Genomic DNA, 14,924 nt, shown 5'->3' with positions numbered 1-14,924 from the left:
GGGTGGTGCAGGCCCCAGTTTAGCAGGGCTGAGGGCTGAGGCTAGTTGCACACTTGTAGGGAAATCCAAAGATAGCTCAGCAGAGGAGGATGACTCCCAGCCTCGGCTTCCCCGCAAATCAAGGGAAGTGAGGATGAATCAGCCTCTCAAAGTGGAATGAAGCCACTGTGGAAAGTGAGACCTGGGTTTGGGCCTCAAGGCCACTCTGCCTCTGACTCACCTCTGGCAGAGCACAGAGGGACAGGCTGGGTGTGAGTCTGGACCCTGCAGCCCCCGTGCTCAGCTTCCAGGCCTGGTTCCTCTGGAAACCTGTTTCTGTATCTGAACAGTGGGGTGGGGTGGGGTGGACATGGTCTTGGGGGATTTATTTATTTATTTATTTATTTTTTGTATTTTTCTGAAGCTGGAAACGGGGACAGTCAGACAGACTCCCACATGCGCCCGACCGGGATCCACCCGGCAAGCCCACCAGGGGCGATGCTCTGCCCACCAGGGGGCGATGCTCTGCCCCTCTGGGGCGTCGCTCTGCCGTGACCAGAGCCACTCTAGCGCCTGGGGCAGAGGCCAAGGAGCCATCCCCAGCGCCTGGGCCATCTTTGCTCCAATGGAGCCTTGGCTGCGGGAGGGGAAGAGAGAGACAAAGGAGGGGAGGTGGAGAAGCAAATGGGCTCTTCTCCTATGTGCCCTGGCCGGGAATCGAACCCGGGTCCCCCGCACGCCAGGCCGACGCTCTACCGCTGAGCCAACCGGCCAGGGCCTGGTCTTGGGGGATTTATAAAAAGGGAGCACAGAGCTGGGCATACCGTAGGACCTCCAGAAGTGCCAGGCTGTCCCCTTTCCTGTCTGAATCCTAGCAGATAGGAAATGAGTGTGTGGACTGGTTTGGGGTTCCTGCTCGTCTCCTGATGGGTGAGGTGTCCTCTAGGAGCAGTGGAATGAGTAGAGGGGAAAAGGACAGCAGAAAAAAGAGAAAGGGCAGCCCGCATTGTGTCTGAAGGTCAACAGCAATAATAAAAATACTGAGTATTTCTTGTAATTGGTCCTTACTGAATGCCTGACCCTCTGTGCCTCTCCGTTTTAATCTTCACAGCAGTTCCATGGGGTATGGCCCCATTTTACATGTGAGGTAAAATGTTCAGAGACGTGGAACCATTTGCCCCAAATCACACAGCCAGTGGGTGCCAGAGCAGGATCCAAAGCCTTGGCTCTTAGCCTCAGATCTGGGGGGGGGCTGTTGAGGACCCCCCCAGCCTACGGACCTGGGAGGGCACTTAAGGGAGGCTTCTGTTTTATCGATGAGGAAACAGGTTCAGACAGGGCAGTGTAAGGGCTTTCCACTGGATGACCTGCCTGTTTAAAGTGTGGATATGTTTAGAAAGAAACATGAACTTCTGTCTTTGTTTAACATTTATTACAAAGTATAAAGAGCAGAGACTGGTGGGCCTGTTCACCCTCCACACCTCCTCCCCCACGATATTCTCTGCAACTCTAGATAAATGGTGTGCTCCCACTTCCCACCAGGGGGCGCTGCCTCCTGCCTTGTCCCAGCTTCAGGCTGTTCCTTCAGTTCTGCCGACCAGCGGAAACTGAGGCACCCCAGGATCCTGGACTCTGGATCCCAGTCCCCTCCTCCTCTGGGCCATAGCTGTTCCAGCCCCCAGGCACCCCCACTTATAACTGAAAGGTGGAGGTCATCTGTAACAGCATAGCGGATGTGTTTGTTGAGGGTACGTGGGGTAGTGGTGACCCTTTTCCCATTTGGGGCCTCGGGAATGGGCCACGGCCGCCCTCCTTCAGCCAGTGCCCCCTCCAGCAGCCTCAGTGAGTCAGCCCACACCAAGGTGGGGCCCGCTTCAGTCCTTGCATTTGAGGTGCTTATTCATCGGGCTGGGTCAGGAGCAGAAGGGAGAATGTCCTTGACCTCAATCCTGGGGAAAGTAACCTGGTTCTTCCTCCATGGGTCCTGGTAGGAGACACCAGAGGAGGAACAAGAGTGGGACATGGAAGTGAAGACAGAAACCAGTGAACAGATGAGGAAAGAAGAGTGTGGATGTACCCAGCACCAGATCAGGGATTGCGGCATTGGGAAAGAGCCAGAGAGCATGCCCAGAGACAGGCAGAGAGAGACACGGCCAGATCCCAAACAAACAATAGGGAGAGGGTATGGAGGGCCAACAAAGGGGAGAAGAAATATCTCCTTCCTTCACTGCCCATCCAGTCCCAAACTTGGAGTCCCTTCCTCCCAACACAGCCAGAGTGGGAGAGAAAGGGTAGCCTTGTCTCCAGGCCATCGCCCACCCCCTCACTGTATCGGGTGCTGACCACAGGCACCTTTCCTCCAGAATGCTCTCCTGCCCAAGTCCCAGCCTCCTCACCAGCTATGTGGCCTCCTGGCTGGGTTCTGGAAGCTGCCTTGTTCCCAGGGCGGTGCTAAGCAGCTCGGTCAGGGTGTCCAGCTTCCCTGCCAGTGCGTCAATCCGCTTTTCCAGGGCCTGGTGTGAGCTGCTCAGACCCAGCTGCAAGTCACACAGGATCATGTGCATCTGTGCAGAGGGAGGGTCAAAGGCATCAGGGGCTGGGTACACCTGCCCTGTCCCATGGAGTAAGGCGGTGGAAGCAACATTTAATCATTAGAAGCCCTTGATTATCCTCAATTATAACTGTTACCAGTTATTGACCCCACACTTCCGCTTCTTGGGCAGGTGCTTTTCATTATGGTTTAAATCCTAAAGAGCCATGGGGAGTGAGAATCCTGTTCCCATATTTACAGCTGAGCAAACAGCCTGGGAGCAGCTCATTGACATACCCAAGGCAACACCTAGAATAGACCTAGGATGTAGTAGGTACGCACTAAATATTTATGAGATTGATGAATGCCTGACTTCAAAATCTAGATAGCCCTCTCCTTGCCTCCTCAAACCAGGATTCATGGGTTCATCCTTTGGGGTGTGTCAGCTTTCTATGAGAATTCTTTAATTCTATGTTATGTGGCTCAGTCATCTTTAGGAAATTATCACCTGTCAATTCCATAAGATCTAGGCCATCACCTCCTCACTGAGCCATATATAAGTGTTTACCATGGCATTGGTGCTGTGGGCCACTGTTTGAACTGTCACGGACCAGTGAGAAAAAGCAAAGGCCACTGGATAAGCAAAAGACACTAAGAGTCAAGTTAAGGGGTGTGATGTCACTGTCCCTGAGCACCGGTGGAATCAAGGGTTCCCCGCAGGAGGTGGGCGGGCCGAGCCACTTGGCCAGGCAGGGGAGGCAGCAAGGCCCTGGGCCCTCTTCCCAACAGCAGCAGGGATTGAGTTTCACTGAAACATTGTTGCCCTTCCTCGTGTCAGTATTGTTAATTGCATTTTATTGGTTTAGGCTTGGTTTGTAAATTTGCTTTGGTTTTATTATTGTATAAGAGTCAGAGTTGGAAGGAATTTTATATCCATTCACATGTGACAATAAAAATAATTTAAAACCAAACACTGGAGTTCTTTGTGCAATTTCTTTTTTTAAGTTTAAAAGGGATCTCTGTACCTTACATGAGTTTAAGAAACTCGGTATTGCATCATTCATTCATTCATTCAACCACAAACCTTTATTGAGAGCTAGTATGTGCCAGTGTTCCCTATTCCAGGGCCAAATTTCCCTGCCCAAGCCTCCTCCTTCCCCAGACCCGCTCCCATGGGATCCTGGTACCTTGGAGATATCCACCATGGAGTTCACTTGTTCCCGGAGCTTTCGGTGTTTCAACCTCACCTGGCGGAACCTGTGGGAAGAAGTAAGGGGTCAGTTTTCCTATAAGCCTGATCCGCATATGTGACCCTAGTTCTGGGGAGGGATAAGGGGAGGAGCGACCACATATACACAGTACTCAGAAGAAAAGTTGCTACAGAGCTGAAGGGGGAGTACCCATGAGCCTGCCTTCCTGGGAGAGATCCAGGCCCACAGACAGACATGCAAAATCAACCACAGCACAGACACACAGAGGCTGTGAGGTTCAGGCAGACATCTGTCCAGTCATTCATGGGTGAGCGCACTTGTACACACACATGCCATGCAGAGATGACATGTGGACATGGGAGTGCGTGCACGCACGCGCGCGCGCACACGCACACAGCAGCCCTCACGTGCTGATGGCGGCCAGCAGCCTGCGCTGGTATCTGCGGGCAGCTCCCTTGTCCTTCCTGCGTGTGTGTTTGTAGAACATCCAGGCCTCCTGTAGCACTCGGGCAGCTGACTCCCTCATCTGGGGTGGGGGGTGGCAGAGTAGAAAGACCCTTAGGCTCTGGGAAGAGGGGGCGGGGCCTGGACTCCCGAGTGTGAAGGGGCGGGGTCTGAGGGAGGAGGGCTATCACCGGGACTCCTGTGTGGGCCCGTCCTTACCTCTTTGGCATACTGAATGTCCATCATGAAGTTGTGCACATGCTTCTCTGCCTTATTAAACTCCAGCTTTCGAGCAACCACAGCCACCAGCAGGGCTGTGCAGCAGACCCCCTGTGGGCACAGCAGGCACTATGACACCAGGGCGGGAGGCTGTGTAGGCTGATCTTGTACCACCAACTTTCTCCTTGAAAGCTCCCAACAACCACAGAAAGCCCAACAACTCCTGGTTGACAGACAAGCCAAGAGCTCCAAGGAGTGGAGCAAGGATGTGAAATCACATCTGAGACCAGTTCTTGTGCGTAGTATTTACACCATAACAATGTTCTCTTTCATTAATGGTATGATTGGAGGAGAGGAGAGCTGGTCTGTGTGAGGGGACCCCTGCCTGCCTTTGGGACCCCTTCCTCCCTGCTGCTCACACCCAATAGGTCACCAAGGGTATCCCTTACCCCCTCCCACTCCCACAGCCTCTGCCCAGCTCTGGCCCTGTCCTCATCCTCCTGGACCGTCTCCAGCCTTCCAGTTACCCTGCCCTGACCCCAGGGAGACCTAACCCCAGTCTGACCCTGCCGCCCTCAGCCTAACGTCTAGCTTCCCACAGCCCCAGCCTGCTTAGCCCGGCTCTCAAGGCCTGCCCCCATGGAGGCCTCTGCCTCCTCTGCCAGCCTCCCTCCCAAACAGCTCAGCCCCTGCCGCAATCTGGCTCGCCTGCCTGAGCACCTGGGTCTGAACACTTGTTCTCCCTCCCCCCTCCCAAGACCTCTGGTTCTTTGAGGCCCCATCCGGCCCCAGCTGCTCTGTGGCACCTGGTCACTCTTCCTTGAGTCAGAAAGGGTCTGAAGCCTCACCGACTCCATGTGTTTCAGTTCCTGAACACTCAGAACAATTTGCTAACTACAAGCATTAGCTCTGGGACCACTTGGGTTCCAAACCCAGCTTTTAGCAAGCTCTTTAAATGCTCAGTGCCTCAGTTTCTCCTCTGTAAAATGTCCTCAAAGTATTACCCTGTGGGTTCTGTAATGTAACACCTGGACAGTGTTGAGCACAGAGACTTGCACGGCGTGTGCCCAAAAGTTAGCTATTATAATTCCGCTGTGCCATGGAAGCTCTTGGCCAGGAGTGAGCTGTGAACTCTGCTGCAAATTGCCTATCTCTCTAGGTTTCAGTTTCTCCTTCTGTCAAATGAGGGAGGAGGCCCCAGGCAGCCCTGAGTGTCCCTGGCCCTTTGGGAGTGTTTCCCTGGCTGAGTCTCCACAGCTCTCCCCTTGTCACAGATGCCTCTGTGTGTGTCATTTCCCTGACACCCCCATCTATATCACCTGTAGGCCCAGGGCTTGGGGAGTCAATATGTCCTTCCTGGGACAACATCAGCTGAGGACTCATGGCTTGAGTCCCTGAGGGCAAAGGGTGTCAAGCTCTTTTGGGGAGGTGACGGCCAAGGCATTGGGGTGGGTCCTGGAGGGGGTAAGGGCTGCATGGGGAACTGGATGCCTCGGTCCTGGAGGGGGAGAGGGGAGTGTCCGGATTCGCGAGGAGGCCAGCTCTGGGGAGGAGGTATGAATCTGGGGCACGAGAGCCCCTGCCTCATCCTTGAGGGCACAGGAGCTGGGGTGGGGGTGGCAGATGCCTGGGACCAGTCACAGTAACAGCACCCCCCCCCCATTTACTGAGTGCTTCTTCTGTGCTGGGCACTGTTTGAGACCCCTTACATGTTTTAATTCATTTAGTCTTCTCAGTAGCCCTATGAAGGACTCATTAGTATAAGCATCTCATTTTACAGATGAGGAAACTGAGGCCCACAGAGATTATATGGCTTGCTTCCAGCTAGGAAGTGGCAGAAGGTTGGACCCAGGCAGCCTGGCCCCCCAGGCATGCTCTTCACTATTAGCCTCTACAGCCTTGTGGAGGCCGGGAGACTGCATTCCTAGGTCCTACAGCTGGGCAACAGTGCCCGAGTCCTAGATGATTGGGGGGCAAGGGGGTGGGTTGAGATGCCTGAGCCTTGATGGGGCTTAGGGCTGGATTCCTAGATTCTGGATGGAAATGGAACTGGGAAGTCAGGGGCCTTGTGTCCCTGAGGAAGATGAGGGCTGGGGTCTTAGGCTCTGGAGAGAGCAAGGACTTTGGGGATGGATTCCTGGATTTTAAAAGGAGATGGGGCTGGGGGGTCTATGTCTTGGGGAGGGACTGGGGCTGTGGGGGTCCAGACATCCAAGTTTCTCGAGGGTGTCTCTGATTGCCTGTGTTGGCTTCGTGGTTTTCTGGGGCCAGGGTGTGGCCAGTTTGGAATAAGGGCAGGGTCCCTGAGGTGGCTGTACTCACCATGACTCCAGTGCAAAGGCAGACAATCTTGCCCCACGTGGTGCCGGGCACCACGTCCCCATAGCCGATGGTCAGGAACGTGATGGGGATCAGCCACAGAGTGTCTGAAAGGTGGCCAGTGGCATTAACAGCCTGCCTGCGGGGAAGGATCAGTTAGTTCCGAAACCCCACTCTAGGGCTTCCCGTGGTGTCTGCTACCCTCCTTCCTAATACATACCCACAGTCCCAAGAAGCACCCAGGGAAAAAAAAGCCAGTGAGTTCTGGCCTTTGGAAAGCCTGCCTGGCCTCCTCTGTGCTTTGTGCACAGGGCTGGACGCTCAGCACTCTGGTCTGTGGGAGCTGAACCCGGGTACAGCCAACTCCAGAGCCTGCTTGGTTTCAGTGAGGCCACGAGGGTGGCTGTATTCGGAGTGTGTGGTTGAGGGGTTGAAAGGGTACAGAAACCCAGCCCAAAGTCCACTTGTCACACCCTGGCAGGGGACTGCATCCTCCCAGAGGAGTGGGAGACGTTTTTTTCTAATTTCCACAAATATACTGTCTGGCCTACAGGTGTCCCTATCATGACTAAAAAGATGGGACTCTACAAAGTCTTGGTGGGACTCTGCACTTTCCCCTCATTTCATAGAAGGGAACATTTCAGTCCAGTCATGGAAAGAACCAAAAATCTGGACTTGCCCAACTTTGGCCCACAGACCCCTCCTGCATCAGGGTCAGCAGGGAAAGTGTATACCCATGGTGGTGACAGACACCTCAGACCCTCTAAATTAGTGTCTGGAAGTGGGAACTGAATCAGCACTGTTAACGAGCCCCACCGCCTCATCCCGAAGTACAGTCAAGTGTAAGGACTTCTGCCGAGGAACTTAGAAATGTGACTCCCTCCCCACCCTCCCATTTTTCAAATAAGAAACATAGGAGGAGGACCATTCATTGATCCTGCTTCTGACCAATTTCCCCTGTGGGAAAACTGAGGTCCTGTGAAATGACGTTTAAAATTACAGAAGATTAGAATTGCCAGGGAGACTTTAAACATGGTGGAATTTGTGAAATTGACCCATTTTACAGATGAGAAAATAGGCTCAGAAAAGAGAAATCTAAAGCCAGGGTCTTCTTACTCTCCACCTCCCCTCAAGAATCCAGATGCAGCCTGACCAGGCGGTGGCGCAGTGGATAGAGAGTCAGACTGGGATGTGGAGGACCCAGGTCGCCAGCTTGAGCGCGAGCTCATCTGGTTTGAGCAAAAAGCTCACCAGCTCGGACCTAGAGTCGCTGGCTAGAGCAAGGGGTTACTCGGTCTGCTGAAGGCCCGCAGTCAAGGCACATATGAGAAAGCAATCAATGAACAACTAAGGTGTCCAACGAAAAACTGATGATTGATGCTTCTCATCTCTTTCTGTTCCTGTCTGTCCCTATCTATCCCTCTCTCTGACTCTCTGTCCCTGAAAAAAAAAAAAAAGAATCCAGATGCACTAAAACCAGAGCTCTCAACCTTGAGTAGGCATCAGAATCACACATCGCTTGGCCCCACCTGCCAGTTTACAATTTGGTAGGTCTGCCCTGGCCCGTTAGCTTGGTTGGTTAGACCACCAACTAGAAACAGGAAGCCTGAGAGTTTGATTCCCAGTCAGGGCACAAACAAGAATCAACCAGTGGAACAACAAATCGATGTCTCTCTCTCTCTTTCCTTTTCCATCTATCTAAAGTCAATCAATAAAGAAATTAATTTAAAAAAATCAGTAGGTCTGATGGGGTCTGAGAATTTGGGTTTGCAAGAAGTTTTCAAGTGATGTTCCTGGTCCCAGAAACACTTTGAGACCATGGGCTAAGTTTTCCCACAATTCCTCTGTGTGTGTGTGTGTGTGTGTGTGTGTGTGTGTGAGAGAGAGAGAGAGAGAGAGAGAGAGAGAGAGAGACTGGGATTTTAGAATAGGTGTCCCCTTCCTCCCAGGCGGATGCAACTCGTGGCCAGGCCCCAACGCCTGGACTTCCAGACAGAACAGATGCCTGGAAACCTGAGGCAAGAGAGGTTGGGAAGCAGGAAGGGAAGGGTTTCCTAGGGTCTGTGTGTGCCTGGGGAGACTGAAGGCTGCAGTTGGAGGAAGGGCTGTGGCCGGCCTGGACAAATGCGGACAAACTGCCCTCTCCACCGCGTGGGCCCCGCGCTCCCAACCTGCCCCACTGGACGGGGTGGCCGCTGCTGTAAGCGGCTTCTCCGGGTGCTCCTCACCTCTCCGCCACCGACAGCACCCAGGCGGTGGTGAGCCAGAGGCCAAGCGTGAGGCAGAGCAGCAGGCGGCCGGGGTGCGTGTTCATGTACAGCTTGGCCACGAACCAGTGGCGGAAGCGGACCTGGTTGAGGGCGCCGATGCTGCGGTAGGATGCGTTGAGCAGGACGCCGCTGCGCAGGAGCACGGCGCGGGGCACCAGGTAGAGGCGCAGCAGCATGGCCAGCGACAGCAGCGCCTCCCCCTGGCTCAGGAAGCCGGGCCAGGACTGCGTCGCGGTCGCCGGGGACCCGAAGCCCTGCGCGCATGGCGGGCCCCGCACCGGCGCCGGGTGCAGCACGCACACCGCCAGCTCCAGCACGACCTGCGCAGCCTGCCGCCTGGTCAGCGCCACGCGCCAGTCTCGGAGGCCGTTGTCAGTCATGAACAGCTGGGGGAGGGTGCAGACGGGGGAAGACGGGGTCACACGAAGGTCAGGCGGCCTTTGCCAGCCTGCGTTGGGAGATAAGGGGGGCGCGCCGCCCGGCCAGGGAAGGAGGCCGATAGCGCAGGGACTGGCGTGGGGCTGAGGAGGGTGGGCAGGCAGCAGGGCAGGAGCTGAGGAAGATACGCCTCCCACTTCTCCCCTCCCTCCCTCCTAGCTTCAGCCTACTTCCAGAACTTTGTGCCCAGGGACACTTAGTGAGTACCTACTGTGTGCCCGAGATTGTTCTATAGAACGAAAGACAGAAACGCCTGCCTTCCTGGAGTTACATTCCACATGCATGCAGCCACCTCCCACTCCTGTTTCTGGGGACACGGATAGTAATTGCAGTCGTTGTACCATTAGCAATGACAATGGCTGACACTGAAGGGGCACTCTGGATGTATCAGGCACTGTTTCCATGTTGGAACTCCATGAATGTGCACAACACGTGGGGTTGAAAGCTAGGCCAGAACCAAGGCACTTAACTGCTCATTTGAGTGCTATTACTGGGAAGGTGTGCTTTTTACTGAGCACCTCTTACAGACCAGGCACTGCAGGGGATATTACAGCACATGGCCAATAACCCCTACTTATGTAGGGGGAAGGGAGGAGGAAACAGGATCTGGGGTGGGGGTGTTGAGAAGGCCGGGGCTGGGAGTCGAATGTCCCAGTGAGACAGGACGCTGGAGGGGGATATGGGTGGAAGGGCTCCTGGGTCAGGGGTGTGTGGGCACAGAAGTGGGGAGCTCCAGAGTGGAGAGGGAACTTGGGCACAAACTTGGGGTCTCAGGTTGTTTGAGATTAGAATAAGTGGGGACTCCAGGATGGAGGAAAGAGATCTGAGTGGCTGGGACCGGAGTGAGGCTGCCGGGGGGTGGAGTGGACAGAGGCCTGGGGGCAGGAACTCTCAGCACCCATGAGCATGCAAGGGAGCCCGGGGCCTGCCTGTGAGCAAGGGACCGGCGGCGCCAGGAGGCTGTGTTGGTCTGTCTAGGGTTCATCCCATCCCAGTGGGTGAGGGTGTGGACGCATCTCAGGGCAGAGGAACCTCATTACTCAGCCCAGGAGGAGGAGAGGGATGGAAAGTGTGAGCTGCCGGGGCGTGGCAAGGGCTGGGGCTGGGGGGAAGGAAGGGATGGGGCAGGCCTGTCCTACCTGGACCTCTTTGGCATGAAAGGCCAGGATGAGACAAAGGAGCAAGAAGGTGGAGATGCTGATGAGGCATTTAACCAGGAACAGGTAGAGCGCCCACTATTGGGAGAGACAGAAACGGGGTGAGATCCCAGGTCTTCCCCCATCAGTCCCCTCTACCTTCTTCCCAAACAGCCTGTCCTTCTCAATTCCCAATTTCTAGCCTCCTTCCCCCACAAGCCCCAACACAGTTCCTCCCGAGGTCTCAGTTCTGGGAAAGTCTCAAAGCCATCATCTGGTCCCCGTCCTTCCCAACAGGACAGCCCTGTCCCGAGTCCAGTGTCCACCTCCTCCTCAGGCCTTGTCCTAGGACCCACATCCCTTTGGGAAAACATGAAACATTCTTTCTTAATTCCTGTCAACTTCCCCATCAAAAATAGTTCTTTAGTCGTGTGCGTGTGTGCGTGTGCGCGCGCGCCCCTAGAAGCAGACATCTGGCCTCTAGAGTACCCCCTCCCCACCCCTTCCTCACCCCTTCCCAGCAGGTCCTGCCCTAGAAAGCAACTTCAAATCCCACGCCCCATGGCCCAATTCCCCAAGAGCCTAGAAACTATCATTCAATTCCCAAGGAATGAGGGATGCCCTCCCCTGCCCCGACACAGGGAGCTGAGAGACCCCAGACCCAGCTCAGAGAACAGCCCCCTGTCCTGTGCCCTGCCTCTCCTCTCCCCTACCTCCTGCCCTCTCTCCTGGCGCCAACCCAGGCCAGATCCGGCCGGAAGCACATGGCCTCCTGGAACCACGGACAAGGCTTTTTTCCTCTCTTTGTGTGGCGATACCTTGGAGGAATGTAGAATTCCTCAGGGAAGGATTTAGTGGGAACTGGGATTGCCAGATTCCCTAGGAGGGGCTGGGGGTGTCCCTGCCTGGGGGGGTGTTGTCTGGGGGAGAGGGCCACCTGGGCTCCCAGATGTTTCTAAGACACCTGTTCCTCCTAAGATGTGCCAGCTCCCCTGGAGGGGGCGGGGCCTACCTCTGTGTGGGGAAGAGAGCCAGTTTCCTGGCCCAGGGGACCTACCCCCCACCCCTCCCTGAACAATGGCTCTGTTGTCCCCAGCCCTCCCCCACCCCTTCGTGCTTCTCTGGCACCCCATTCCCGTCTCTTACTTTAGTTTGTCCCTAACTCCACCCCACTAGACACAACCCCTCCCCACACTGCAGTCCACTGCCTCGGTGGTTGTCTCTACTTTTCCAATTCCTGGACACTCCCACCCTCTCTGGTATCTAGGTCTTGCTCCCCTTTAGTCTTGGAGTTTGGCCGCTGCATCCCCTTCAGCCCCTGCACCCTGGTGAGCAGGTGTCTGGGTCCCTGTGGAACGAGTTCATCAGACTGAGAAATTGCTGGGAGAGAGGACATGGCTGTTAGCAAGGCCATCTTAGAAGCGGGTCCAAGGAGGACCCCTCGGATCATGTATTTCAACCCTCACCCCCAGCTGACAGGCAGGAAAACTGAGGCTCAGAGAGCTGCAGCAGCTTCCCCTGGTACCCACTGCTGGAGGCAGACGCCTGGCAGACGGTAAAGGAAAGGGAGAAATGAGAAGTGAGAGGCGGAGGGAAGGGTAGGAGTGACCCCCTCGGTCCTTCCTATCAGCCAGGGCTCCCTTGTCCTCACCTCCCCAGCTGGGCGGGGAGCTGGAGTGTGGGAGTGACGGGCAGGCCCACCATGCTTCCTGTTGGCATGGGTTTCAGCTGCCCCACCCCCTCAGTGCCCGCTGCCCTCGCCTGGGTCTCCTGGCCGGAGGGAACCAGTCTGCTCTGACCTTCCATGAGGCTCCTGGTCACTGAAGAGCGTCTTGACTCCCACACCCCCGAGTCCAAGCCTGAGCCTCTATTCCCCAAACATCCCCCCAACTCAATCCTTAAACCCGTGGTCTCCAACCAGCCCACTTTCACATCCTCACCCCAGACTGGTCTCCAACCCCTCCTTTCCTGTTGCGCATTTCTGTTCTGTCCTCAAGCCACTAATTCTGACCTGTGTCCTCCATGTGCCCCATCACGGCCCCGACCAGAGCTGGAATGTGCCGGAGCCTGCTCAGACCTGTCCCGGCCCCACCAGGCTTTCCCTTTCTGCTCACTATCCCCAAAGTCAGCCCCTTTCCCCAAAGCTGCTGTGAGCCTCCTCCCTCGGGCCTGGGGCCTGGGCCCTCGTCCCCTCCCCCCCTGGGACCCAGGAGTCCAGGCTCCTATACACCCACCTGTCCATTACTTTCCAGATTAAACAGCATACAGATTTGTGGGCAGCTGAGCTTCTTAATGATGTGATGGGACAGGGTGTGTGTGTGTGTTTCCATTGCCCACCCCCACCCAGCCAGTTTCTTCTGATCTCTACCCTTTGTGCTGAGGTACTGGGTAAACGTTAGAGTTGAGATAAGGACCAAGGAGCCACCGCCTACTGGAAGAAGTTAGCCTCTATCCTCACCCTTCAAGGAACCTAAGGTTACCGCTCCCCTAAATTGCTTTTGGGGGACTTGAGGATCTGATCAGCCCTCTCCCCCTGACTCCACAGGTCCTGGACCTCCAGTGTCCTATTGTTATACCTTCAAACACTGAGACCCCTCTTCCCTTCTTTTAGCAGTGAGGGCCCCAACATTTGCCTCCCTGGATCCCAGATTCCAGCACCCAACCTTCTTCATTCTTAGACCCAGGAGTCCAGGCCCCTGGGCCCTCCCCCCTCAGACCTGGGAGGCCAGACTCCCACCCCCTCATCCCTCAGACCCAGGAGTCAGGCCCCCACCCCTCCCCCCTCAGACCTGGGAGTACGGGGCCCCCCCTCCCCCTCACACCCGGGAGTCAGGCCCCCCTCCCCCTTCACACCCAGGAGTCTGGCCCCCATCCCCTCCCCCCTCAGACCTGGGAGTACGGGCCCCCCCCCTCCCCCTCACACCCGGGAGTCAGGCCCCCCTCCCCCCTCACACCCAGGAGTCTGGCCCCCACCCCCTCCCCCCTCAGACCTGGGAGTCTGGACTCCCACCCTCTCACCCTTCAGACTGGGGAGTCAGGCGCCCACCCCTCCCCCCTCACACCCGGGAGTCCGGGGAGGGGCCTCCCTTCCCCTCCCCCCTCACACCCGGGAGTCTGGTCCCCATTGCTTCACCCTTCAGACCCGGGAGTCGAACTACCCCTCCTCAGACTTGTGAGTCCTCCTCCCTCAGACCAGGAGTCTCACCCCTAGTCTCTTGGGCCCAGGATAAGGATGTCACTCACCGGGCACCCTCCGAACCACAGCATCTCCGCATGTAGTACCATGAGCCCGATGCCAAGTCCCGCCAGTGTCAGTGCCCAGCAAGCCAGCAACTTCTCCTGCTCCAGCAGGCGCTTTCGCCGCCGCAGGGCCCCCAGGCCAGGAACTGGCTCCCCACCCATGGCCCCCTGGGTCTTGGGGCTCAGCCAGCTTCCTGCCCAGGGCCCCCCACCTCTCAGCACGCAAAGGGCGGCCACTGTGGCTCGCAGGTCGTCAGCCTGCTCTGCTCAGCTGCTCTGGGGCTCTTGCTTTGAGGCACAGCAGAGCCTGTGCCCTCTGGGGGGTGGTGACTGCTGGGCAGGGCAGGGAGGGGCTGGAGAGGCCCTTGGGCAGAGGGGAGGCTCCCCAACCCCCCTTCTCAGACTGAGGAGGAGCTGGGGTGTGTCTTGGGGCAGAGCAAGGAAGAAGCGTGCATCCACGTGGAAAAGACACAGTGACACACAAAGGTCAGACACAACAGTCTGCCCTGTGTAATACACACCTACATGCAGCCACACCCGACACCACATGACACCCTCATCTACAGCGTGGTTTGGAGACAGAGCCTAACGCACATGGGCACACAACACAACCTACACCAAGTGACTCACAACTCCCAACAAGTTCTGAAACCCACAGCCACACCCAGACACCACACACATAGTGTGACACACACTGGCGCTCAACGGGGCAGGCAGTGCCCCATGGCACACACAGCCACCCAAATATTGTCTACACGCAGGCACACACATTACAGTCAGAATGGGCACAACATTGACACAAATAGCCACACCCAGACACCACACGCCGGCTGATGCACATACACGGCTACATAAGCACAACATAGACCTAGTGTTCCACAGCCACACAGTTTGCACTCTCATAGCAATGCCCACATGCCACACAGCCAAGCACCACGTACAACAGCCGCACACAGCCCAGCACTCCACATGCCCCAACATGCATGACACACAAGTACAGCACACACAGAGAAACACACAAACATGCAGTGACACAACACTTCCTCGCACCACCTTTGACAAACACCACGTGTCACATGACGCAGCAGATGGGACCCCTGACACAGCTGATACTGAGGCCTGTAACAACAGCACACAC

General features: G+C 56.1%; 1 protein-coding gene across 1 annotated transcript; it reads right to left on the bottom strand.

Annotated features, from left to right (window-relative positions):
* Positions 1-1,400: 1,400 nt before the first annotated feature.
* On the bottom strand, positions 1,401-14,326 carry KCNN4 (potassium calcium-activated channel subfamily N member 4). The gene is made up of 9 exons (XM_066271884.1): positions 13,790-14,326; positions 10,550-10,645; positions 8,931-9,358; positions 6,706-6,841; positions 4,384-4,494; positions 4,128-4,246; positions 3,697-3,766; positions 2,376-2,543; positions 1,401-1,963 (listed from the first exon to the last, which is right to left on the bottom strand). Exons 1-8 carry the CDS (start codon positions 13,946-13,948, stop codon positions 2,379-2,381), a joined length of 1,284 nt encoding a protein of 427 aa, XP_066127981.1. The 5' UTR covers positions 13,949-14,326; the 3' UTR covers positions 1,401-1,963; positions 2,376-2,378.
* Between the last annotated feature and the right edge of the window lie 598 nt (positions 14,327-14,924).

Source organism: Saccopteryx bilineata, chromosome 3 (genome assembly GCF_036850765.1).
Source record: "Saccopteryx bilineata isolate mSacBil1 chromosome 3, mSacBil1_pri_phased_curated, whole genome shotgun sequence".
Classification (NCBI taxonomy): Eukaryota; Metazoa; Chordata; class Mammalia; order Chiroptera; family Emballonuridae; genus Saccopteryx; species Saccopteryx bilineata.
This window is presented reverse-complemented; position numbering and strand designations above follow the sequence as displayed.

Excerpts from the sequence above, each read along its gene's own strand:
- KCNN4 (XM_066271884.1), bottom strand. The coding sequence starts at position 13,948 with ATGGGTGGGGAGCCAGTTCCTGGCCTGGGGGCCCTGCGGCGGCGAAAG. Across the intron at positions 4,495-6,705 it reads GCCTTTGCACTGGAGTCATG|GGGGTCTGCTGCACAGCCCT; the intron begins GTGAGTACAGCC and ends CTGTGCCCACAG. Across the intron at positions 3,767-4,127 it reads CTGCTGGCCGCCATCAGCAC|GTTCCGCCAGGTGAGGTTGA; the intron begins GTGAGGGCTGCT and ends TTCTTCCCACAG.